The 27,228-nt window shown below is 37.2% G+C and overlaps 1 protein-coding gene across 11 annotated transcripts in view; it reads left to right on the top strand.

The window, feature by feature from the left end:
- Positions 1-27,228, top strand: part of DMD (dystrophin) — a 2,262,230-nt gene that overhangs the window by 1,689,852 nt on the left and 545,150 nt on the right. For all 11 annotated transcript variants that reach the window (XM_023633802.2, XM_070257261.1, XM_070257256.1 and 8 more), the window contains one exon: positions 12,974-13,091. In XM_023633802.2, coding sequence (XP_023489570.2) covers positions 12,974-13,091 — 118 coding nt within the window. The remainder of the gene's footprint in view (positions 1-12,973; positions 13,092-27,228) is intronic.

Below are 27,228 nucleotides of genomic sequence, written 5' to 3'. Positions count from 1 at the left end.
CTACTTCACTTGTCATGTACAGGTAGCGTCACAGAACAGTGACATCTCTTGCTCTGCTTCAGTTTATTGATGGCCACGGTTGACAAGAAAAACAAGGTTCTTGTCTCAGTACCTAAATAAGTGGCATCTCGAAAATGTTTTGAACACATGAAGAGGCTGAAGGCATTTTTAGCATAACCTTTTGTTAGCTTTGACTTTTTTGTTTTTGAAGGAATGAGTACAGCACTTGTTAAATAACAGTCATACTCCTTTCTTAGATAAACGAGAGTATTATCTGAAGACTCATTTGCCAAAGAAAATATCCTAGGTCTAATGCAATAATAGATAGAAAAGGACATTGAAAAGTTAGGTTCACAAAATATATCAAAATATTATATTGATAAGTCCTATCACCACTGGTAATAATGTTTGAAGTAATACTTCTAGAGAGATTCCAATTCTCTCTCATACTCTGAAGGTCTCTGTTTATTCTTCAAAGCAGGAATTTAAGAATTTAACAAAACATTCTGAATGTTAACTTTTTTTAAAACTGAAACTACCGTCCCTCTCTACCCCCATCCAATTTAGTACAATATTACAAATGGAATCAGAAAATCTGTTTAATAATTATCTGGAGCAGCTTTTTTTAATAAGAAATGGGGTTGAATTTATTTTATTTATATACAGTGGAGTTATTATTTTCTCCTTAGATAAAAGGATGTGTGAGGTTAAATTAGAAATGTTTTCATGACAGGAAATTTAATCAAAGGGGGTAGATGAGGTTTTTCTTGGATTGCTGCAATTTAGTTTTCCAGTCCTCTCTTCAAAAGGATTTTGGATGCAAGGGTGCAAGGTTAATATTTGTAAAATGCCACTTTTATTGCAGCATTCCTGCGTTCTGAAACCTCCAATGATTCCCCATTGCCTTCGACAGAATGTCCTTCCTCATTCGTCTGGTATTCAGAGCCCCAGCCTCCCTTCCCAACTTCATCAGTCATCACAATTCTGCTCACTTCTGAGTAGAGCTGCCCTCCCTACTCTTCCGTGTCTGCTCTAGTATACTCAGACCTCCACGTATTGGTTTAAGCTCAGTCCTTGTTCAGGAATCCCCTCTCTCTCATCCTTAGGTCATTATCAATCCTGTTCATCCTCCAAGTTACAGTTCAGGTTCTTGATCCTCTATGGCACTTTCCCTGAGCATGCTTATATTAAGATTCCATTCTTCAGAATCTCGTTAACACAGAGTCTGCAGTCTCTAGACTATTATATTTCTTATTTATGTATTGTCTTCTGTTATTGGCTGGCTGCTTGTGTGAGCATGCATGGGTGGGTCTGAAGGTTATCTCCCCAACTGCGTTGCAAGTCCATTGCAGGGTCATTGAATTCACTGGGTATGCTCTTTCATGCCATCCTCTATCACCCACAAGGCACATTCCCTACTGTGGTATACTGTGCATAGAATACTACTAATAAGTAATTCCTGCCCATTTGATTGATCAGTGCTCAGTTACCTGTCACCTCTAGCCTCCTTTATCAGGGATTTCTGCAGGCTCTGGACAACAGCTTCAAGACACAAAATCAGGAATGTTCTATACCAGGCAAAATATTATAAATAATGCCCTCAGATAGTTATATTTCACTACTCGTGTAATTTATCCTCCATTTTATTAATTTGGTTCACTTATAATTCAATTTGCTGTACAGGGTACTCTGATTAGATAAAAGAAAATTTATCTCAGCCAGTTGAAGTTAGAATGGTTACAAAATCATGTTATTCAAGATAGAACAAGAAATGAATAATGGAAAATTTGAGCAGGAATAATCCCAAAATATGTATATTGTAAAGTGATTTCAGTTTTCCCTTTCCTCTCAAATATACGTAGGGAGAAAAAATCATATCACTTATTCTGTTGGGTCATGACATCAAAAGCCTGCCAATGTGATGCACATAACAAACACTGGTTTTAAAACTGCCCCAATTATCCTTTGTCAATATGCTAAATTTGCAGAACAATAGGGTTTCAAGAAATGTGAACAATGTAGAATAAGTAATAGGTCTAATGTTGAATAGCTAAAAATATCAGCTCCCTTTCTATCAGCTTAGAAATGTATTTGCAAATCATTATCAACCAATTGTAGCTTAAAATTCTTCTTTCTTCTTGACTTTGAAATTATATTTCAAGATCCCCAATTTACACCACGTTGTTTACTTACTGGCTTGTGTCACTCCCAGGAGTGAAAGGAGTTTTCACTTTTGCATGTTAAGCGTTTTATGAAATGATAAGTGAATCCATCTTTTAAGTTTTCTGTGACAGAATAACTTGGAAATGATCATCATAATCTCTTTTTCAACAATGGGAAAGAATTTATACTAAAGTAACATAGTAATAGTAGATTAGCTTTGTATTATACCATTACAAGAAAGGCATAAAATTTGGGAAATTTAAGATACATTTTTTTAAAGTCTCCCAAAATGCCAACAAATAAAAAAGATATTATTACAAAGAAATAAAGAAATAAATTTCACAGGCTGCCCTATTGGTTTTTGAGTTTTGTAAAAATTTCTTAAATAGCTATCATATTTTTGATTTTTGAAGTTAGCCAAATGATCAGTAACTTTTATAATGCTATTAAACACTGCTGGAAACAGGGATGTGTGTTCTAGTAACTTCCACACCCTTCCCTTATAATTCTCTTTCTTGCACCACTGTTTCCCCTTATTGTGTCCACTCAGTTGATCCATCAACGCTTTTACTTACAATTATCTGTTTACTGTATTTCCAAGAAAGGACCAAGAACTGAGGAAGCTATTCCAGCCAAAGAATAAGAATAATTACAAAAATCTTGGTTCCCACAGCTTCAGTTTTCCAGCCTTCATTGCTTCCCAGGTCCTCATGATAAAATCCAAACACCTCAAACTGGTTTTTGAAAAGCCAACCATAAACCACTTCCGCTGTATCTATCTAAGCTTATCTCCCATTATTCCCAATGAATCCTAGACACCAGCCAGCCCAGTTGAGGCTTTATTTCATATCCGTGCCTTTGTTCAAGCATTTCTTTCCCCTATAATGCCCTCCTCATGACCTAGCCAATCTTCCAGGTTTCACCTGCAGTGCCATCCCTTCAGTGAAGTCTTTCCTGAGAACTCCCGTATGTGGTGGTCACTGCCCTCGCTGATTCCTTTTGGTGGTTGTTCCTATCTTTATCATTCACTTTGGTGCTTTGCTGGATACTTTCTCATATCCACTCTCTAACTTCCTGTTCTCCCCTGGGAGGCCGAACAATATGGTAGCAACAACGTGTTTGCTTGCCCACTGCCTAGGTCCTTCTAGTGGGAGCCACAGGCAGAGCAGAAGGTAAGAGGGGGAGAGTGAGTCAGGAGATGGCTAGGTCCCTTTACTGACAGCCACAGCTCCTCTCAAGAGGTCCTCTCCCTGCAACTACTTCTCAGATTCCATTAACTGTGCCCTCTGACGAGCCTTTCAGGACTTGAGGACAAAAGGCTCCCCATCCCAGTTTGAATGGGTCATTTGTTTATTTCAGGAACCCAGACTGATTCAGTACTTACTCATTTAATTAGTTAAATGGTTAATTTCCCCTTTCGTGTTCCCGTGATGTCCCTGTCCCATTTAATCACACCTGTATTAAAATTATGCTATGTTATAGCTATACTATATTATACCATAGCGTAGGAGTTTGTAACTGTAATTGTAATCATACTATATCATAGCTCTTAAGTGTGTGGGCTCTGGGGCCAAATTGCCTGTGTTAGAAATTCTGCCACTTATTAACCTGTGATCCTGGACAAATTGCTTAACTTCTTTTTCTTTCATTTTCCTTATCTGTAAAATGGGTATAATAATAGTACCTACCCCATAAAGTATTATGAGGATTAAATTGATTCATCTTTTTTATTTAAAACTTTTATAGGTCTTACGCAGCAGGAAATGTTCCAAGCATTTTACAAGTATTAGCCTATTCTCATAACAAACTTAAGAAGTAAATACTCTTATTATCCTCACTTTACAGTGATAGAAATGAAGAAGAGAGCCATTTAGTAGCTTACTGAAAATAATAAACCAAGTGGGGCTGGCCCCGTGGCCGAGTGGTTAAGTTCGCGCGCTCCACTGCAGGCGGCCCAGTGTTTCGTTGGTTCGAATCCTGGGCGCGGACATGGCACTGCTCATCAGACCACGCTGAGGCAGCGTCCCACATGCCACAACTAGAAGGACCCACAACGAAGAATATACAACTATGTACCAGGGGTCTTTGGGGAGAAAAAGGAAAAAATAAAATCTTTAAAAAAAAAAGATATATACCCTAAAAAATAATAATAATAATAATAATAATAATAATAAACCAAGTAAATGGCAGCCAGGATTCAAACCTAGTCAGCCTGACTCCAGAGTCCCTTCTCTGAGTCACTACTCTATGATAGATTGTTCTGGCACATAGTAAGTGCTCAATAAGCAACTATTGTTGTTGTTGTTAAAATTATCTCCCACTGTATTAGTTGTCTATGAGTCTTTATTTTTTGCTGGATTATGAGTTCCTCAAGGAAAGAGGCCAAGTTTTATTTGCCTATGTATATGAGCTAAGTGCTTGGCATATAGTTACAGGTTAGTAAATGTTTGTGGAATTAATTATTAGTTGTTTCCCATGTATTTCCCAAGGCCTCTTTACTCTTGGGAACAACTAATACTTAGCTAAAACTGAAAATGGAATTTGAGATCCTAGCAGCCGTTATTGTTGTTGGAACCACATGTTCCCCTTTTAATCCCGAATTCTTTCCTCAGATGATTCGCCACTTTCTTTGTAGGTTTCCTGCTTCACTTCTCCTGCAACCACAGTGGCTCTGCTTCTCCAATAGCCGTTAGTACTGATAGGGTCTCATCTCAGATGACTGCCAACCACACTGTTCTGCTTTTCCTGACCGAAAGAGATTTTTTTCCCAAACATGTATTTTTCGATTCATGATTGCTCCTTACAGAATTTAGAAGAAGTTCTCAGGAACTAAGCAAGAGGCATTTCACTGACATAATTTAATTCGGGTTCAAGTGTGTTCTTTCCTGTCATCAATTAACTAATGCTTCACCCAGGATACACAACTTTTATCCTCTGCTAACTTCAGGGGTGAAGTCAGGATCAGCTACATAATTTGTGGGGCCCAATGAAAAATGAAAATGTAGGGCCTCTTGTTAAAAAAATGGACAATTTCAAGGTGGCAACAGCAGCAGAGTAAACCAAGCACGGGGCCCTTCTAAGTGCAGAATCCAGTGCAACTACACAATTTATACACCCATGAAGCTGGCTCTGATTGAGTTCTCTGCCTATCAGGGCACTTCTCGCTCAGAGAGGTTGGAATTTTTTTTTGTCTTAACTTTGCTGCTTTCCATAGTGTGAAAACTGGCCCAAAAGTTCCTTTTGCCATATCTTCCAGGAAGCCTAGTGTTTGTTATATATAAAGGATTTCTGATGGCTTGCTTTGACATCCTAGTGTTCTTCAGCTACATGAGTAGAATAGAACTGCGTAAGCCTTTTAAGTAATTTTCTTTTCCTCCAATTAAATTCTAGGCTCATTGAGAGTAATGGCCATGCCCTTCTTTAAAAAAAAGTAGCAGTGGTTTTTGATGGAGCTAATTTAAAAATACTAATTTACTTGAATTGAATCTTAAGAGTTGTATTTATGATGTCTAGTAATTGTGAGTTATACATCCAGATGGTAATATGGAATCATGCTATGTGGATCTCGGGAGTTGATGAGAGGTTTAGGGTCCAGATGGACAAAAGTAGGTGGGTTAGCTGGGGTCTGAGATTAAATGTCCCACGACAAGATTAAACAGGAAACGATGTTAATAGAGGAACTATCTATGTGAAAGGAAATAGGGAGGAAGACAGGGAAGGTGAGAGACAAATTAAACCAAGAAGCAAGTTTGATCACAAATGAAGGAAAGAGGAGGTTAGGTAGAAGCATCCCAACGTGCGGTCTAAGGAAGATTCAGCAAGGCTAATGGGGAGTCATTGAACCTGAGTAGACCCGAGGAGCCCCACGTCTCCAAAAATGGTTTCTGCTTTAGTATCCCTGCCACGTTCTGTCATGGGTGAGGAGCAGTCTCTGGGAGGCTTGGCTTCCATTCAATGTAGTGATGGATTTCCAAATGCAGCAGCTGGGATCCTCAGTCAATTAGTTCTTGCACATTCTCATGGCCACCACAGTAGGTATTAGAAACAATGGTATTTAAAGACTTGAAGTGGTAAAACTACTAGAAGAAAACATAGGGAGAAAGCTTCTTGACATTGATCTGGAGAATGACTTTTTGAATGTGACACCCAAATCACGGACAACAAAAGCAAAAATAGACTAGTGAGATTGCATCAAACCAAAAAGCTTTTGTACAGCAAAGGAAAAACTCAACAGAGTGAAAGGCAACCTATAGAATGGGAGAAAATATTTTCAAGCCGTATATCTAATAAGGGGTTAATATCCAAAATATTTAAGTAACTCAAACAACTCAGTAGCAAAAGTAACAATAATAACTTGATCTAAAAATGGCCAAAGAACCTGAATAGGCATTTCTCAAAAGAAGACATACAAATGGCCTGTAGGTGTATGAACCAGTGCTAAACATCACCAATTATCAGGGAGAGGCATTTCAAACCCCAATGAGATATCACTTCGGACTTGTTAGAATGGCTGTTATCAAAAAGACAAGAGCTTACAAGTGTTGGTGAGGGTGTGGGGAAAAGGGAACCCTTGTATACTGTGGGTGGGAATGTAAATAGGTACAGCCACTGTGGAACACAGTATGGAGGTTCCTCAAAAAGTTAAAAATAGAACTACCATGTGATCCAGCAATCCCACTTCTGGGTATATATCAAAAGGAAATGAAATCAGTACCTCAAAGACACATCTGCACCCCCATGTTCATTGCAGCATTATTCACAATAGTCAAGACATGGAAACAACCTAAATGTTCATCACAAGTGAATGGATAAAGAAAATGTGGTATATGTGTATATGTATGATGGAATATTATTCAGCCTTAAGAAAGAGGGAAATCCTGTCATCTTTGATAACACAAATGAACTTGGAGGACATTATGCTAAGTGAAATAAGCGAAATATAGGAAGACAAACACTGTATGATCTTAAATGTGGGATCTACAAAAAGTCAAAGTTAGAGAAACAGAGAGTAGAATGATGATTTCCAGGGACTTGGTGGGGGCGGGTGAGGGAAATGGGAAGATGTTGGTCATAGGGTACAAACTTTCAGTTATAAGATAAATAAGTTCTAGAGATCTAATGTACAGCATGGTAACTATAGTAACAATAATGTGTTGTATACTTGAAATTTGGTAAGAGAGTAGATCTTAAGTTTTCTCATCACACACATCAAAGGTCACTATGTGAGGGGATAGATATGTTAACTAGTTTGATTGTGGTGATCATTTCACACTGTATACATACATCAGAACATCAAGTTGTACACCTGAAATATATACAATTCCTATTTGTCAACTGTATCTGAATAAAGCTGAAAAAATTTTTAAATGGAGTCTGAGAGACAATTTAAAAAGACGTTTTGTATAATTTAGACAGAGAATTGCTGCGGAAGCTCCGCTTCCTTCAGAAGACCCTCCTTGGCCCCTAAATTTGGTTAGATATCTCTGCTGTTTGCTCTGATAACTCCCCTTGTTTCCACCACCATAATGCCCACCTCAGTTCACTTGCATTGCTTATTTACTGCCTATCCTCACTACTAGTTCATTTTCTCCTTGAGAAGAAGTTTACCCCCTTCACTGCTGTATCCCCTGTGCCTAGCTCAATGATTAACATAAGTACTAAAAAATATTTGCTGAACCCAAATTGGAGGACATTCTGCAAAATACCTGGCCTGTATTCTTCAAAACAATCAATGATAAGAAGTTCAAAGTAAGGCAAAGGACTGCTTCCTATTAAAGGAGTCTAGAGAGATATGACAACTAAACGCAATGCGTGAACCTGGGCCAGTAAATGAAAGACAATTAATGGGATAATTGCCGTACTATGAATAAAGGGTGTGGTTTAGATTATAGTACTAAAGCCATGTTAAATTTCCTGACTTTGAAATTGAGCTCAGGTTATGTAACAGAAAGTGTTTGAACTTAAGACATAAACGCTGAAATATTTAAGGGTAAAGGGCATGATATCTGCAAATTATTCTCAAATGGTTCAGAAAACACTATATATAATGTTACATATACAGATATTATATATACACATAGAGAATGCTAAATGATGAGGTGGCAAAATGTTAACAATTGGTGAGTCTCAGTGAAGGGTACATGGGAGTTCTTTGACCATTCTTGCAAATTTTCTGTAAATTTGAAATTACATAAAAAATGCTTTTTGAAAAAGCATTTCTTGAATAAATGAAGGACAAAAGGATAACCACAGTCAGGAGGATTTTATGAAAAAGTTACCAACGGAGATGCTGGTAGAACATTCAGAGAAGAAGTAGGGAAGTTATGTCCAGCAGGAAAATATCCAAGCCACTTTAAAATGTAAATGAGAAGTGAGAACGTGGAGGACAATAAAGCTGACTTTGGGTTTGGCCAATCTATTTGGAGAGGCAGCCGAATGCAAGAATAGAAGCCAGAATTAAGATGCTCAGTGAGGCAATCGAAAGCTAGACAGATGATGAGCATCCTCACAGGTAAAACTCTCTCAGTTACTAGAAAGGCTACGATTTAAGACCTACCTAATTTAAATGCTTATTTTCTTCCATAAAGTGGTGCTAAGAACTATTTCCCCTTGTCGTTCTTTAAGGTTAATTTTCTTAACTTGTAAATAAAGCAGTCTAAGGTCTACATCTTTACGCTATATGTAATCTTAATTCATGTTTATTTCCTGAAAATGGCAACAACTGAAAATCACCATGGGCCTTTGTTTTAAATAGAACTGTGTGGAGATTGTTGATTTTTGTAGAAAAATATTAAAACTATAAAGAATTTGTTGTTAAACTCTTTTCTTAGACATTTAAATATTAAATATTCAACTAAACATAAAGAATTTCCATTGGAGTATTGTTTAGATTGAATTCCATTTTAACAAATACAATAACAAAGTGTAATTCTTTCTAAGAGCCTAAAATGACCTACTTATAGTATGCATGGCTTCATTGTTTAACTCCTTTTTCATAGAATTGCTATTTATAACCACTTCCCCCAACCCTGGCTGGTGAGGGGGGTGGCGTGGGGGTGCACAGGGAGGGTTTAGTAGGATTAATGACTTCTGATTCACTTTGTATTTGAAGATTTTTTTCCCTTCATCTTTGCTCAGCTAGTGGAATCCATGATGAATTCTCATCTCCAAGGGGTAAGCTGTTTTTAGTAAAGCTCCGTAGCTGGCTTATGACTCCTTAGAAATAGCATCAATTCCTTCCTTCTCTTGTGTTTGTTTCTTCTGGAATGATAGAATCCACGTAGACGTGCTCAGTCATCATGCTTAGGTACTGCTAAGCATGTAATGATGTTAGTTTTGTTCATTTAAGTTGTCTGTGTAATGAGTACCTGGGCTCATATCAGAAGAATAAATAAGCATGATTAGCATTCTGCTTGTTTAGCATGACAAATATAGACCACTAAAGCTAGAATGAAGAAATTGAACAACAGAAGAGGACCATAGGTCATATAAGGATGACGATTAGAGCAGAAATAGTATTTTTGAGAGAGTAGCATCAGGCAAGAGCACCAGATTGGAGGCAAAGAAGAGAATTTCGTAGATGGATATTTTGGAGGTAGGTGGTTTGAGTTACAATTAGCTCTAAGATGTTCTCCCATGTGTGAGTGGCTCCGTGGAATAGAGATGAAGGTTATTGTATTTGAGAAGTTATGGGATTATAAAACTAACTTGTCAGGTCAAAGAAATTATAATAGCAAATAAATAGAACACATTCAAAAGAAAACCAAATGAAAAGGAAAACAATCTTTCACTGCATGCGTGTGCTCTGTTCATTAGCAAGAAGGTCTCACTGTTGTTGCAATACCTTAATGAATAAAATACTTAAATGTATGTCATATTCAAATCCTTCCCTTTATTTCTGCAAAGAAAATCAAAGGAGAAAATTCCCATTCCACTCGACTGAAAAACCACTATATAATTAGTATATTAGTGTCTGATAAATTCCATAGCAATATATATTATTATTTTACAGTTTCTTTTTTTGAAACAGACATTTGCATGTGTTGAACAAAGAGTGGGATAAAGAGCTCTGATTTTGTTTTGAAATTCTTTAGAAATGCATACTTCTATTGCAGTTGTGAATCTCCTTAGATTTTTAAGGAGGCTGCTTCAAAGGATGTCATTAATAATCTTCTCAGGTGCTTACAAAACATGTGTCTGTCAGCAGAATTAGAGAATCACCCAACTAGAGAACAGGCTTCACGATACCCTGAGACCTATTTTGTTCGTTAGAGAGGAAAATGGCTTGTTTTAAGTCTAAATTGACATGCTTGCTAATTTCAGCAGTAAAAGCTGTTCACTGTGGTCAGGTTTAATTTAGAGTCCAGTAAGGTTCAGATTAAAGTTGATCAAGTTACTTCTACAACATACTTCTTAAACGAACTTTGTAATCCCAAAAGAAGGGAAAAAGTACGTGTACATTGGGTACCCAAAAAAGTACATTGGGTAATGTATCCACAAGTGAGAAGCAAAGAATAGCCTGGTTCTTTGATAGTGAATTAATATTAAATCAAAGAAAAATAACCTGATGAAGATCATCTTTGTTATATAAAAATTTCCAAGAATCAAAAAAACACAAATTTTTGGGGGCCGGCCCCGTGGCCGAGTGGTTAAGTTCGCGCATTCCGCTGCAGGCGGCCCAGTGTTTCGTCGGTTCGAATCCTGGGCGCTGACATGGCACTGCTCATCTAGTCATGCTGAGGCGGCGTCCCATGTGCCACAACTAGAAGGACCCACAACTAAGAATATACAACTATGTACCGGGGGACTTTGGGGAGAAAAAGGAAAAATAAAATCTTTAAAAAAAAAAAGCACAAATTTTCATTTAAATGACATAAACCATACCTGGTTTATTTGTTCACTGCTATAGCCATAGCACCTAGAACGGTACCAAACGCTTGATAAAGTTACAAAATCAAAGAATGAGTGAGTAAAGGAAGGAATTTATGTACTTTGTTAGCTATGTATATTTAGAGTTCTTCGTTACATTTGAAGGGAAGACTTGACTTTATCTGAGGTTTCTGGGTGAGTCTGTTTTTAAACAATCTATTGAATGTATTGAACATTTCAGAATGGGAAATTCCAAGGTAGCTTTTCAACTTGCTGTGTCACAGATAACCAGAGTTTAACATTCGAACCCTGGAAAACATCTTCTTTTGTAAAATCTCTCTGCTACTCTACGGTGCCTCCTTTACAATTTGTTTGTACTCTTCAACTGACTTTTGCCACTTCCTTCAATAGCTGTCTTTGGCAATTTGTTCCATATTTCAAACACTCTTTTGTGTAAAGAAACCATAAAAGTTAGAAACCTGAAAATTGGATTTTTCTTCTGAGCAATCACAGCTTACAAATGTGGAAAATTTGTTAAAAGTTAGTCCCTCCAATTTTTCAATACAGAGAGGGGAAAATGCTCAAAATAGATGTGTAATGTTTGGATAAGTTCTTCCCGGTGCTTTAATACTACCAAAAGCAATTGAGCTTAAATGACGAGGTCTATCTCGCTACCTCTTCACAAAGAAACACTACAGAATGATCAAAATTTAGCCTTTCCCAAAACAAAAATTCTTAGAAAATCAGCAGGAGTCGAAGAGTATAATAGATAAGTTTCATAAACATTACCATGGACCACATTTCGTCTCTTCGCTTTCATCAGCCTCATGTGGTAGCATAAAGATCAGATTTAAAAGCATGAAGACTTCTGGCTTGTTTATTAGTGTGGTTATTAGGAGAATGAAACAAGAAACATGTGTAAAACATCTGTCACATAGTGGTTATAAACTAATAATAAATATTCATTGTACTTTTCCAAATAAAAATAAAATAGATTCAGTTTTAGGATGAGTACAAAGAAGAGATCCTATTTTTCTCAAACTTTTTTTGCCAATATCGCTGAAATTTTGGCCCTTTAGAGAGAAGAAGATGACAGAGACAATAGATGGACACTTGAGGGAGGGAGGAATTTCTTAATGATTAACACAGCTACCTAAATTTTAAAAAATATGTTTATTGCCTTCATTCCATCTGGTACTTTTATCTAAAGCAGTGTTAAAGTCAGTTGTTATACAGAATATGAATACTAACTTCTAGTCTGGTGCTTTCCAGACTTACCTGATCATAAGAATTAAGTAGAGAATGTGTTAAAAAATGCACATTCGCAGCCCTCCTTGCTACTAAGTTATTCTGGGGGGGGGGGGCGGCGGGGGCGGGTGGGCAAAGGAGTCAGGTGATTCTTATTGAGGGCGACTTTGGGGGAAGACTGATTCGGCTCAGCTGCATCACCTTCTCCTTTTATCGGTGAGGAATCTTAAGTACAAAGAAGTGAAAGAAGTTACATCTCTTAAATCACTTCTGCGCTTTTTCTGTTTCTAAAACATACACTTTAATTTTGACACTGCACAAAATGAGATTGTAAGTAGCTATCTTTCTCTTAAATACATTGTCTTAATTCAAAATTCCGTATCTTACTCGTGGTGCTCATAGACTGCTTTAAGTAAACGCACGTACTCTGAAATGAGTCCATCTAAACTCTTAAATAGTGAAGCGGATCTACAATCAAGATTTTCATTTGAAATATTTTTGGTATCTAAGAATGAAATTTCTTGTTAAATTGTTTTCTATAAAACCTTACACGTTAGAGATTTATATCCAGTAACATCTTTTGTGTTTCTAAAAGTGCTTTGGTTGGTTTGAAAATTGCATTTTACTTTGTATTGCAGAGAAGGAATGCGCAATGCTGGGGAACCTCGATATTAACCTATATTTGTTCCTTCAGGCAACGCTACAGGATTTGGAACAGAGGCGCCCCCAGTTGGAAGAGCTCATTACTGCTGCCCAGAATTTGAAAAACAAAACCAGCAATCAAGAGGCTCGAACAATCATTACTGATCGAAGTAAGTCTTTTAACACGCATGTGAAACTTAAGGCAAGATGTATGAAAAGTTTCAATAATGACTTAAGTCCACAGGACTCCACTGCGTTTATAAAAACAGTGCAAAATGGTTGTAAACTATCACTGCTGTACTATGATTTTCATCCGTAATGTTATCTTTCAATAACAATGTAATTCTGCGGATAGAGGAAATATAATTTTTGTGAATTCAGGCTTATATAGTTGAAAAGCGTGGAGCGGTGGGTGTGGTAAGCGTGGTGTGGCAGAACGTTTGCTCCTCAGTTGTCATCTATCTGGGCTGGCATCCATGGAGACGCCAGTCTCTCCCTCATAGCCTTGGTTCTTGGTCCAAGCAGGTGGTTGCTTCCTGGAGCTTCTTTCATTCCCGTCTGCAGTGGTGCTTTCGGATCTGGACGTCTCTCTGCTACTTTGATGCCCTCATTGTGTAATATGAAAAATCGTTGTACCATTCCTTATGGCATCCTGGGGTGGGCAGGAATGTTGGGAGGCTGTCTAAGGGCCGTCTGCCTAGACATTGTGCATACTCTTTTCTTCTTTACACAGAGCAATTCAGAGTGACCGTGGTGGGGTCGGGAAGAGGGATAGGGGGAGGAGGAGGGGAAACTACTCTCCGTTCTGTTTCCCTCAGAGGCTCTCCTCAGGAAAGAGGCCCAGGTCGCCTCTGCTATCAGATTCTCTTGGATCTCCCTGGATTTCCTCCCTTCCCTCCAGGAACACACATGGATACTGACTTTTCTTACTTTCCCTCACTTCCCTTCCCACAAGCAGAGGAGTCTTTTCTAGTGCAGGAGTGGGGAAAACCTTCCTTGAATCGTCTTTTTTCCTTCTAGATCTTTTGTCTTACACTAGGCCTAGGCTTTTGAAACTCAAAAAGCAAAACGCTATGTCTCCATAATTTACATTCTGCTGTGTCAACATTCTCCTAAGGAAGTGGAAGCAGAATGCCTGGCTGCCAGTGTGTTGTGGGTGGGGAAAGAGTAACCAGAATAAAAGGTTAGTATTGGAAAGATGTTCTTAGTCATACTTGTATGTTTTAGGTAAATACTTAATGATAATAATTACTATTTATTGAATATCTCCTAGGTATCAGGCAGTATGTGTAGTGTGTGTGTAATGTGTTGTATGTGGTATGTGTGTGTGTATGTGTCTGAAATCTTTACAGAATCCTGTGAGCTAAATTTCATGATCCCCATTTTATAGATGAGGAAATGGTTTCTGAGAACAGTTAATCAAATTGCTCAAGCTTATAAAACGCGCAAAGAACATAGCTTGGAATTTTCAAATGTCTTTTTCTGACTTGAAGGTCTGTGTTCCTTTTAGTATGTTTACCACTTCCCATCTTGTCTTGTTGTTTTTGTTAATGACCTTAATTACTAGGACTAGCCTACATACTTTTTCAGTCTGCAATTATATATGTTTTGATTCATTTCCTGAAGACATTTCATCTTTCACTTGTAGTGATTGTTAATTAAAATAGACTTTTCTTGATTTTGAAATTTTAACTCTATTGTTGCTCAAACAATGTATTTGGATACATGCTAATATATTTGTTGGGTAGCACTAGCCACGATAACAAGTAAGCTCCCAGATCTTAGTGGCTTACCACAGTAGAAGTTTACTTTTTCTTCTGCTGTTATCCAAAATAAGCAGCACTCTATGAAGTCATTCAGGGACCCAAGACTCTTCTATCTTTTGTGTGCAGAACATCAGAGTCCTATGCATGTAATGGACAGATAAGGAATGAGTATTTCTCTTTGGAATTTATTATGAGCCAGGCCTGGAATTGGTGCACATGAATTCTGTTCATGGTCTATTGGCTAGAACTTGTTATGTGGCTACACCTAAGTGCAAGGGAAGCTGGAAAATATTGTCCAATATTGAGCCCGGGAAGAAGAGGACCGAGTTTGGTAGGGAACTAGTCAATCTCTTCCACAGCTAATTTGGACAGGACGAATGCACTTAAGTTCAATAGTTTTGTGCAAGCTATAGGATGTCATTTCTATAACCATGTCTATAGCAAGGCAAGAGCAAAATTGCCTTGTAATGGCCAACATAGGTAGCTGTTTAATTGACGTAGTAGGGTGTTCCCCCCTCAAGCTGGAACCATGAGGCTTCTCCACCAGGCTGCAACACATGTAAATCTTAGTGAGTGATTTACTCAGTATGAGGCCGAATTCCCATTACGCAGTTAAGTGATCTGTTTCTTGCCTAAGAAATATGGAAATTTGGCAAAGATGTTTATGCAAATCTGAACATACTATATAGAAAGTCATTTGTTATTTTACTAATGAAAAATCACTTCTATTTTTTCCCCAAGAGGAAAATAGCACTAATTTATTTTACAGTAGCTGTTCAACATTGTCTAAACATTTTCCATTATCCCTTGCAATCTTTGTTTTGATATTGTATTGACTTTTTCATGATGGAGATTAAAATGGAGTGACCAGAGGGCATGTGTGTATCTCTCGGCTAATATCTACTGATTTCAATAGTTGTGCTTTTCTAAGCTTTTGTCTTTTAGGAATGAATACCTTTATGCATATTTGCAGCATAGTGGAAAGATTCCAATCCAAATGGTCCAAAAAAACATTTTCTTAAAAGCAAGTGTCCTTTGAGACATGTCACATTGCTTATGAAGGGCGTAAGCCGGAATCTTACTTCCAAGTATGCCTGGAGCCTCTGATGCTGGCACCAGGGTAATTCTGACAAGATATGTTTATCTAAACAATGTCATTTGTAGCCCTGCTATGCTTCAGTTTATCTCTCCATTTGAAATCTATGAAATAGGATGGAATTCAATACTTAGAGAGTTTCAATCGTGTTCAAAATAAAATCTTTCTTAGTAGAGATTTGGTTTTCAGGGAATGGGCAGAAATAAAATACTGGCTCATAAAATTGTATTTTCTTTTTTTGAAGATTTCAGTATGCTTTTTTTATTAGCTTGAAACTTCTAGAAATACTTAAAAAAGAATCAGCTTAATAAAGAAAAATATTCAATAAGTGTATAATAGCATACTGAAACATTTTTCCTTCCTCAGTAAATCTCAGTCCATAACTTTGAACACTCGGGAAAATCTGCACATAGTTATTACATTCTATCTAAAGAAAAGTCCAGTAAAAAGCAATTCCTCTCTATTATACTAGTAATATCTACTCTAAAATCTCAAGTAGTTGCATCTACAAAATAGCGACATGTTTCATGGTATAAAACTATTTCCATGGTATCAGTTGTTTTCAGGTGATTGTATTGATAGAACTCGTGGTAATAATCGAGGTGAGAGAATAAATTTCATTCTAAGTACATTCAAATGAGAAATTCCCCTTGCCGTTTCTGATATTCAAACTGCTCATTTTCCTTCAGTTTTGTAGTTGCTGAATGTGTCAACCATTCATGGTCATTTTCTTCTGCAAAAGGGCTAGATTAGGGGACCAAAAACAGAGAAGAAGGCTCTAAAATTGCTTCCTTGGAGGTTTCTCAATTATGCAAAACTCTTGTTCATGTCCATTACCACTGCAGATCATAATACCGTAATACCCCGCGTAGCAGTGGAGAGGACGTGGAAAGAAAAAGCTGCTCTCTTTTATTGCACAAATAATATTGGTGATCATGGCTCACCTGACAATTGTATTTGAGAGCCTTGCTCTGTAGCTTCTCCCTCCATGGCCCCCCCAATTATCATGTTAAAGATCTATAGCAATAACACACATAGGTGTTGAGGGCCAGCTGCCTGAGCTGGCCACTTAGCAGCTTTGTGACCCTGAACGATCACCTGATCTCAGTAAACTATCTGATCTCAGTTTTTTCCTCTATAAAATAGGATTACCTGAATCTCCCTAAAGGTTGAGAGAATTAGATGAGCTAATACATAGGGAGCGCTTAGATCCTAGCCATAGCAAGAGCCCAGTGAATGTCAGCTCTTGTTATTTTAATTATAATCTAGTTGGATTGTTTGAACGTTTAGTAGGAAAGCATTTAATAAACTCTTTGGTGGCTATCTGGTTCTTGTACTACAAAAAAAGAGAGAGAGAGAGATTCAAAAGACCAAAAGGAAAAGGTTGCTTTGGAAATGATGAAATAAGATATATAAACAGAATTAAACAAATATTTGGGTAAGCCTTTATGTGAGCGACACTACAAAAAGCAAGACAATTCATGCAAGTTATTTCATTTTCAATATTTACTATAATCTTAGGAGGTAGGTATTATTGTTCTCATTTTAGAGACAGAAAACTGAAGCTCAGAGAGCTGAAGTGATGTGCCTTGCATCCTAGTAAAATGTCAAGTGACGGTCTAGTATTTAAACTCATGTCTCTATGATTCTAAAGCCAGAGGCACATTAAATGGAAAGGGCTGGTTAGTCACAAAATAGGAAGGAATATTTATTTGAGAACTTAAAATATTAGGAATAACCTGTTTGTTGTAATCCGGGTGTAGATTTTTTGCTGCTCCTATTTATATCGTTGTCTTCTATGCATTTGGGTGTCTAAGTATAGGATTTTCCCTTACCTGTGTTGGAAATGTACAGGATAGTGGACCTCGGTAAACTACTAGCTGCGTGACCTTAGCCAAGTGGATTCACTTCTCTAAGCCATGATCCCCTCATCTGTCATGTGGGGTTAATAATCATACTTCAGCTGGTAGGGTGATTGCGAAGATAATATCACACGATGTTTCTGGAGTGAATACTGACATATACTAGATGCTCATTCAGTGGTACATACTATCATGGTGAGATGAATTTGGTACCGAGGAACTGGAGATGGGAGAATATGAGAGTATAATATATGGCCTTCTATCAGCTAAACCAGGGGAGGAACTTCTGAAACAGAATGTTACGAGAGAGTTGTATTTCGTTTTTAATTGTTTTTTTCAGTGAAGACTTTTTCAAACCAGTCTGGATTTTTTTTGAGAAATTTGGTGACATCATATAAATTTTAAGGAAATGAATTTGTATCATATTGCTTAAAGAGCTGTCATACAGGGCTGTAGAAAGGAGAATGTTCTGCTGTATGAGAATAAAAATACTCTTCACAGGATTTTTGAATGAACTGACAGTTTTCTAGCAGCTTTGTCAACCCATCATTCATTGCTACAACCAAACGTATGAAATCCTTCATGGCGAAATCAAAAGACTTTGTTGTTTTCCACATTTTTATCAAATCTCTATGGCTAATGAAATGCCAGCCAATATCTTCCTCTCAGATATTGTCTATTAGAGAGTTGCTTATTTTAGAAGAAGTGGAGTCAACCATGTAAATTTCCTTCTTTTGACATCTAGCACCTACTGTCAAACTGTTATAACTACAAGCAGGGCTCAAAATTTATATCCACCAGGATGCCACTGGCAACCAAAGAGTTCAGTTTGCTTCAGTTCATATTTGAATGCTTACTCTGTGCTAGTTAGTATCAGAGGTGAGGGAGGGAATACAGGAAGGAATAAGATTCAGCCTTTGCCTTATAAGAGCTCGCAATCAAATGTGGGTATTTGGACAAGTATATTTGGGCAAGGCTGTCTAAGATAAGTACTTCAGGAGAGCAGTATACAAAATACTGAGAGAAAGCAAGAGGATGGGAGATTGGCTCTAAAGGAGAGGGTCCTGGAATGCTTCCAGGGGGAAGATAAATTTGATCTGGCCGTGAACAGGACTTTGAAAAGCAGAAGGAGGCTGGAGAGGGAAGCATATTTGAGGAAATGATGACAGGAGAATGCATAATTAGATTTAGGTTAGCAATAGTGTGACAGATGAATTTGTAGGAGTGGGAGTGTGTGTGTGTGTGTGTTGTGGAAGATAATGAAGTAAATGAAGTCAGTGAGACCAGTTAAGAAGCGAAAGAGCCCATGCTGGACAGTGGCAGTGGAGTGAAAAGAAAGAACTGAATTGAGATATATTGATTGGATGTGTGCAGTTGAAGATCTAAGAGAGAGCTTGACTCTTAAGATTTTGAGATTCAGTGCTTCGGAAGATGGTAATATCATAACCAGAGACAAACTCAGGACAAGTTGATTATGGGTGATAAAATAATACGCTTAAGATATAGCTGATGACCATAATGAGAAACAATTGAAAACACAAGTAGAGATTTCAGGAGCAAAGATACTTCTACACAGATTTGGAAGGTACCTCGAGTGGATGAACTTCCACAGAGACAGGGTGCCAGGGGAAAAGTGGACCTATGGAAGAGCCTGAGGTTGGCTTACATTTAAGGGATGTAAGAAGAAGAGTTAGCACCACCCCTCCCAGTGACAGCATGCAGTATAGAGGCACGTAGACAAACGCACACCGAAGAATGAGTTTATAGGTTTTGCACTATATTTTGTTTTCTATATCTTCTGCTGTACAACCAATCTAATACTATAAGTTTCTTCCTGGTTCTTAGTGATATTTTGAATAAAATAAGGAAGTGTAGAAATCCTTTAGCTGAGAGTTAAAGATTGTTGTGTTTATATAGATCAGGTTTCTAACTCAGCCCTCAGTATACCAGGAAAAATAGTCATTACCATTTGCCTTCTAGGTCTAATGAAGTCTTTTGCTTTTTATTTTTTATATGTTTGTTATTTTTCAAATACTTTGCAGAAAGAAGAAGGAAGAGATAGTGAAAATCAACTTTATTAGACATTTTAATAAGAATTTAAATGCAACAAACTTCTTTTTGTATCAAATAAATTTTGATGCACTAACATCATAAACAATGTAGCGTCCCACATCATTTTAGCAAAACAGAGTGGTTCAAGTTCTTCAAGCAAAAAATGTGACGAAGGCCTTCCTGTTAAATGACTAACTAGGTTAAAATACCATATTTCCTTTCCATCCTTAAAAATATTTTGTTCACTCATCTGTCCATATGTTTGAGAAAATTCATCTAGGTTATCATCAGCTGAAGACTCAGTCTGAGATTTCACCTGTATCATCAATTTCACCATCATCATTAGAGTCTAGAAGGATGATTTCTCTCTCTTTTCATTTATCTTCCTTTATGTCTAATAATTGTGAAATGTCTTCCTCTGGCAATTTTCTTGTCTTTGATGTTATGGGGGTAAAATGAAAAGTTCTAAATTTTCACCTGTGTTCAATGAACACTAAAAGCAGACTCCAAAGATGGTATCTCCAGTCTTATTTTATAGCTTCTTGAAAGAAGATGCAATATTTTGGGCAATGTAATAAGAAAACTAAAGGATGAATATTTATTTCGCTATTGCTTCATCCTTCTAAGCAATTCCATCATTCTTCCATTTACTAATCATTTTAGCATAATTAAGAATAGTTTATGAGTAATGATGAAATACCAAAATGTTTCCAAATATAGGAAAAATAAGATCACTAAGAGTATACAATGTATCCTAGACTTATAAAAAGATTCAGTGGACCCCTGTGATAATTGAAAAAAAAATGGATTTTATTTAAATAATAGATAATATATCTCTGTGTTCTTTCATAGACCTCTAGGAAAGAATAAAATTCACAAAATAATAGCTTTTACAAATAGTTAGAAGTTCTCAAAAAAGAAACGCAGAAAATAAATTTGGATGCAAGGGACCTTGATGGTATACCAAAGGGTAAACAAAACATAACTTGCTCAATCCTACTACAAAAATAAGAGTTTTAGTTCATATATTATTATTATTATTAATCTTTTCTTCCAGTGTTATCATACACTAGGAATAGTGAGAATGTTTAGTTAGAGTTCTCCAGAGAAATAGAACCAGTAGGATAGATGGAGACACACACACACAGAAAGACAGAGAGAGAGAGAGATTTTAAGGAACGGGCTCATGCGATTGTGGGGGCTGGCAAGTCTGAAATCTGCAGGGCAGGCCAGCAGGATGGATACTCAGAAAAGAGTTTATACTGCAGTTTTGAATCTAAAGACAGTCTAGAGACAGAATTCCTTCCTCTTCTGGAAACCTCAGTCTTTTCTCTTAAGGTCTTCAACTGATTGGAGGAGGCCCACCCACATTATGGAGGCTAATTTGCTTTACTCAAAGTCTACTGATTTAAATGTTAATCACATCTTAAAAAGTAACTTCACAGAAAAATCTAGACTGAACTGGTGCTTGAACAAACAACTGGGCATCATTGTCTAGCCAAGTCAACACATAAAATTAACCATCACAGTAAGCTTCATAGTGCCATGTGTTTCCTCACATGTAAATTTCATGATTCCTTTAATTTTCATTAGTTAATAAGTTACCTGGACCCAGTTAATAAGGTACCTTGAAATATACATTGAATAATAGAAATGATCTTTAATATCTTAATGAATTTCAGAGCTTCGTTAGAGTAATTATAACATGTACATAAAAAATTTTACCTATAAAAAGCAAGTGTATGTGGGTTTTTTTCTTCATAGAGTTTTACTTAGGTTGTGTTAAATTAATGCTAAACATCTATAGTGAAATAATTCTGTTTTAGTGTATCTCATTCTTTAATTCTATAAGAGGATTAATATCAAAATATATTTGAGTAGGATTTAAAATCCAAACAAGCTGTCATCATTATGTTCAATTATTAATCTTTCATTTGAGTAATAGGAAAAATAAATATAGTTTCTTTAAGGTGATGTAGCTACAATTAGGAACATAAATGGAGTTTTCTACTAATGCTTATTTTGTCATTATGTTTCTTTTTAAGGGGAAAGATTTGGATTATCAAATGTTGTACTCATGACTTTAAAAACTAAACCTAATGAGCATAACTATAAAATACATAAAAACCAAATTAATGAAAATGATTTTTTCTGTTTGTATGATAGAATAAAGATGATGATGAATAAATATAAAGAATTTCACACTCAGACAAAGTGAGCTGGTAAGACAAATAGAAAACAGAAAGAGATGTGCCCAAAGGGGAATTCCAGGTTTTCATAGGCTAGCATTTTTATCTTATGGCTTAATGGAGCATTGCAACTAAAGACCTGAATTTCTATTATATTTTGGTACCTCTGGGCATAAAGAAGATTACTTCCTGGTGGTACCATGCAGTTTGGATGAAGCTAAGCCAAGGGCTAGATGTGTGCCATGGATTGCCCCTAAAAGATGCTCTCAGCTCTCCTCAGGTGTTGGAAAAGTGTAGGGATTATTTTGAACCTACCATTTCTTTCTTTACCAAAATCTCTTCATTAATAATTTAAAGCAACATAGCTAGTTGCTGATCACTAGTCTTTATTCTCTTGTAAAGGGAAGCATTTATGAAGTAAACAGGAGGGATTAATAGATTGTAACCTTTCTACATGCAAAGGAGGTACCTGGCCTCATTCTACTTTATTCAGGAAAAGGAGGTTGCAGTTTCCCATTGCTGCCAAAAAAATCACCCCAAAACTCGGTGCCTTAAAACAGCAATAATCATCTATTATCTCTCACAAGTTCTGTACGTCAGGAAATCAAGAGTGACTTGCTTGAGTGGTTCTATCTTGGGATTTCTCATGAGGTTGCAGTCAGTAGTCAATTGGAGCCACAGTCAGGTGAAAGCTTGACTGGGGCTGGGGGATCCACTCCCGAGGTGGCTCACTCAATATGGTTCGTGAGGTGGTGCTGCCTGGTTGGTTCCTCTCTACAAGAGCTTCTCCATGGGACTGCTTGAGAGTCCCCATGCTTTTGTGGCTGGCTTCCCCGAGAACAAGGGAAGCTGTAATGCCCTTTTTGACCTAGTCTAAGCCTTCACAGTATTACTTCTTCAGTAAATTATTTGTTGTAGAGGTCAGCCCTGATGCAGTGAGGTGGAGGGATGAGGGACTCTAAACGCCATAAATACCAGGAGGTGAGGATCGCTAGGGACCACTTTGGAGCTGACTACCACAGGATTTATCAGGCCTTCGAATGAAAGTTCTCTGAAACATGGAACAAAGTAAACATGTCGCTTTGACTCTCTGCATCAGACACCCTAGAAAATGTCGACACTACTCTTCCCCTGAAAATGGCAGACCACTGGTGTGTGCCCTTTACCCTGCACGTGCACATTGAAAGGAAAAAAAACCTACAAAGACTTTTTCTATAGCTGCTGGATGTGTTAATTATTTCAGGTCCACTCAGTCTGGCTCCACATGGAAAATATGGGTTTTGGAAAGAAAGCTTTTGAGTTTTGGAGGCCTAGACAGCCTACAGAAAGACCTAGGCAGCTAATAGTTGGTTATGGGATAATGATGACAATGGCGGTAACAACAATGATGGTTGTTGCTTTTATATTAGTGATACAAACACATAAGAATGTCTTTCCTTAATTTTATTCTAAGAGTAATGTAGTACTGAAAGCAATGAATCTAAAATGAGAAGACGTGGTTTTAGTCCTGGCTCTGCCCTTTAATGACAGTGGGACCCTCGGCAAATTACTTAATCTCTCTGACCCTTTGTTTTTTCATCTGTAAAATTCTGATGCCCTCCATACCAGATTTCTATTAGGATTAAATGGAATGATATATGGAAAAGCCCTTTCAAATGGCAAATCACTACACAAATATCAGTGTCTTAGTCATCTCAGGCTGCTCCAACAAAATACCACAGACTGAGTGGCTTAAACAATAGGCGCTTATTCTTCGCAGTTCTAGAGGCTGGGAAGTCTAAGATCAAGATGCCCGCAGGTTCAGTTCCTGGTGAGAGCCCTCTTCCTGGCTTGCAAAGGGCCGCTTTCTCACTGTGTCTGCATGTGATGGAGAGAGAGAAAGCTCTGCTCTCTCCTTCTTCTTATAAGGACACTAATCCCATCGTGGGGCCCCACCCTCATGACCTCATCTAAATTTAGTTGCTTCCCAAAGACCCCATCTCCAAATGCCATCACATTAGGGGCTAGGACTTCAGCATGTGAATTTGAGGTGGGGGGACACAAATATTCGGTCCATAACAATCAGCTATTTTCATCAATGGGAGCTCCACCAGGTCTTTTAGGTGTCAACAATGATAGAGTGCTGCTATAAGGGTCAGAGTTTTTCACATCTAGAAAATGGGTACATGAAGATTTGGAATTGTGCTTATATCTACACACAGAATTTTTAGCACCTGCTCCAGAAATTCATCCACACTGAGAGTGTTCTCTTAAATTCCAGTCCAAGGCCTTGGGAAAAATAGGTCCTCCATCAAGGTTTTCTGAATAAATGAATAAAATGCTTTATGATATTTTCTTCAATGTTAAGATGAAGCAAAAATATTTTAGGCAGAATATTCTATTTTCAGGGTTTCCAGCTGTTGCATAGTCTGGTTTATTACCATCTATAAGTCCAACCCTGGATCTCAGAAGTGAAGCCATTGAGAGTCCCCTACAAACTCTGTAGGGCAGTAATAGAAACAGTGAACATGACAATTGGAATTGGATTTTTCACTTTAACACAGGAGCCATCGCTGCCTTGGGCCACAGCTGGCTTTCCGAAGAACATAGAATTGTTGGAGGGAAGGAAAGGCAGTGTCATATACCAGGCTGATTCACTTGTTATCAGAAAAGTGTGTCCCAAACAATAGAATGTTTGAAAAGATAAAATTGAGTCCCAAATGCAGAGAATAAGAATGAGGGGGAAACACCTTTCTCTATAATTAAACAGAAAACTGTGCCATGAATTGATAAGATTGAGTCAACTTGAAAACGTGAACATGCAGCATAATTGTGCAGAAAGATAAGGTAACATGAACAACATAGGAATAAATGGGCTCCCATTGGTCTTTTGAAACAATGGCAGTTTACCTGCTCCTCCTCGAGGATTTGGTTTAGTCTTATTCATTATAGGAACTGCTAAAGGGGAAGGCACAGTCCTGTTAGACTATAAAATGATGGAGTTCTCTTGATCATTACTAGTACTTGTAAATTGCTCAGAGTTGTAGAACATCGGGTTACGTGTCTCTCAGTGTTGGGTACTGTGCCAAACATAACACATGTGTTCATAGGGGACATAGTACCATAGGAGGCACATAGCAGTTAATGGAATGGGATTCATTCTTTTTCTTAGCATCTAGTCAGGCACTCAAAATGCCCAGATTTCCGTCTTGGTAGCTAGGTGTTTCGCTAACTGAAAACACATCCCAGAGAACTCCAGAACATATGAAACACTTCAGACAGTTTGGAAGTATCAAAATTTTTACCTATTTATTTGGCAAGGTCAAATTTTATTCAGATTATAAACATCTTATAAATAATACTTTAGATCTATGTTATGTTTTACATGAATTGGACAAAGAACTCTAATACATGTATGAATTGATTTGATTTCCACAACATTGCCTAAAGTAGGTATTGTCATCATTAAATAAGTGAGGGAACCAAGGATCATAGTTATTAAAACCTTGCTCAAGGTCACACAGATAGCAAATGGTAGAGCCAGAATTTAACCTAAGTGTTCTGATTCCCAAAAAGGGTGTTAGATGGGTGTTCTTTGCCAATCCTATGCTGAAAGGAGAAATTTGAGAGTCAGTAATTAAAAGTTTATAAATATATGTATATATTTATATACATACTTATATACCACGTATGTCTATACTTATATGTAAATCTTATATATACTACTGACATATATATATAAATTATTTATTAACTTGTGATAGTTTATTCCAATGAAGTTAAAATATTGAATCATGGGACTTAAAGATCCTCAGAGGGAATCATTCTTATGCCTTAAGCAAGATCACTTTTAAACCATCTGAGAAAGATAAGAAACCAACACATGTTAAAAAAGCAAAAATCAAAAAAATTTCCCAGCAGGAGACTCTATTACCGTGTTTCACTGATAGTTCAGATAGAGATATGGGGGTGTAGGGAGCAGATCTCTTTCTCATGTTGCCACATTTGTAAGTTACTAAATGCCAGAGGTTAGGAATTGAGAGCACCGTTGAGTCTCTCTGAGGACACGATCTCAGTAGCGTATGTTTTATCTCCCTGACTGAATTGTAAGTTTCAAACGCTTCCTCCTTTATATTTGAATTCCTGTAATTCCAACATTTTATTCTGCAAATGAAAGACATGCCAGAAATACTTGCTGATTGAATGAACTGTCTCACAGGGTAGCCAGCAAATAGTGTAGGGCTACGAGCTGCCATCATCATCTCACTGAGCATGAATCTTCATTAGAAAGAATTAGCCTGAAGAGACTAATAGAATGCCCTGCTTAAAAAGCAAACAAACAAAACCCGCAGGAAACCCACGCAGACTTTGGAATGGTGAGTGATTTTTCAATCTTACGAGATGGAGAGTCTTTTTAGTGCAGTCTCTTCTGAACAGAAGAGATTTCGAAAGCACCTTGGTCCAATTCCCATTCACATACCTCAACCTTGCAGAAAACGTGCTAGGCCATTTGAAACATTCTTCAGTTCACTTTTGGAAGCTCTGTTGATTTGAGCAAAATGGAAATGAAATGTAAATAGAGAGCTCTTAATCTTCAGAAGCTCAAGTACCCCCTTCCAATCTTGAAAGCAGAAATTTGGATTAGGATTCTCTTTATCTTTTTTTTGTAATGAAAATTTCTTTTACCTTTTATCATAATGTCTGTTGAAAGGGTTCTGAGAACTCAAATCAGGAAGTCGTGTTATAAGTTAAGACAAAATAGGAATGTGAACTTGTATTATATAAAGAAAACAGTGTATGACTAAGTAGCCTGTTGTCCCTAGGGCAAGTAAAATAAATATCAACAGAGGGCAGCCAGAGAGATGTGCTATGGCCATTAAAAACATTACATTCACTGGCTTTACACTTTATTAGGTAGGTAATAAGTCATGAATATTTTAACACTGAAAACAACCAGGCTGACCATGATAGTTTGCATCAGTTACTACCAAAATCTGGGAGAGCTGCTTAGAAGTTGCTTTCTTTTAACAATACTACTATTATTTTGTTTATGTTTTGATTAAATGTTATCATTTCATTATTTTTGTGTCCCAGTTCTAAATACATACAACAATAAGTTGCATGGCTGTTCAAAACAGGTTAACTTTAAATGTGTTTTTGATCTAAAGATTATGTAATGGGTCTTTGTCATGAATATAGGAGCCAGATTCCTAATTCAAAATTCCATCCTTTAAAATAACTGGCATATACGACTGTCCAGTTCAAATAAACATTGTTGACTATGTAGAAGAGGAAAAGTAATCTTCCCTCTACCCTTCTAGGTTCTTTGCTGAGACAACCCCCCCACCCCCAGAATAAAGGAA

Source organism: Equus caballus, chromosome X, assembly GCF_041296265.1.
Source record: "Equus caballus isolate H_3958 breed thoroughbred chromosome X, TB-T2T, whole genome shotgun sequence".
NCBI lineage: Eukaryota > Metazoa > Chordata > Mammalia > Perissodactyla > Equidae > Equus > Equus caballus.
This window is presented reverse-complemented; position numbering and strand designations above follow the sequence as displayed.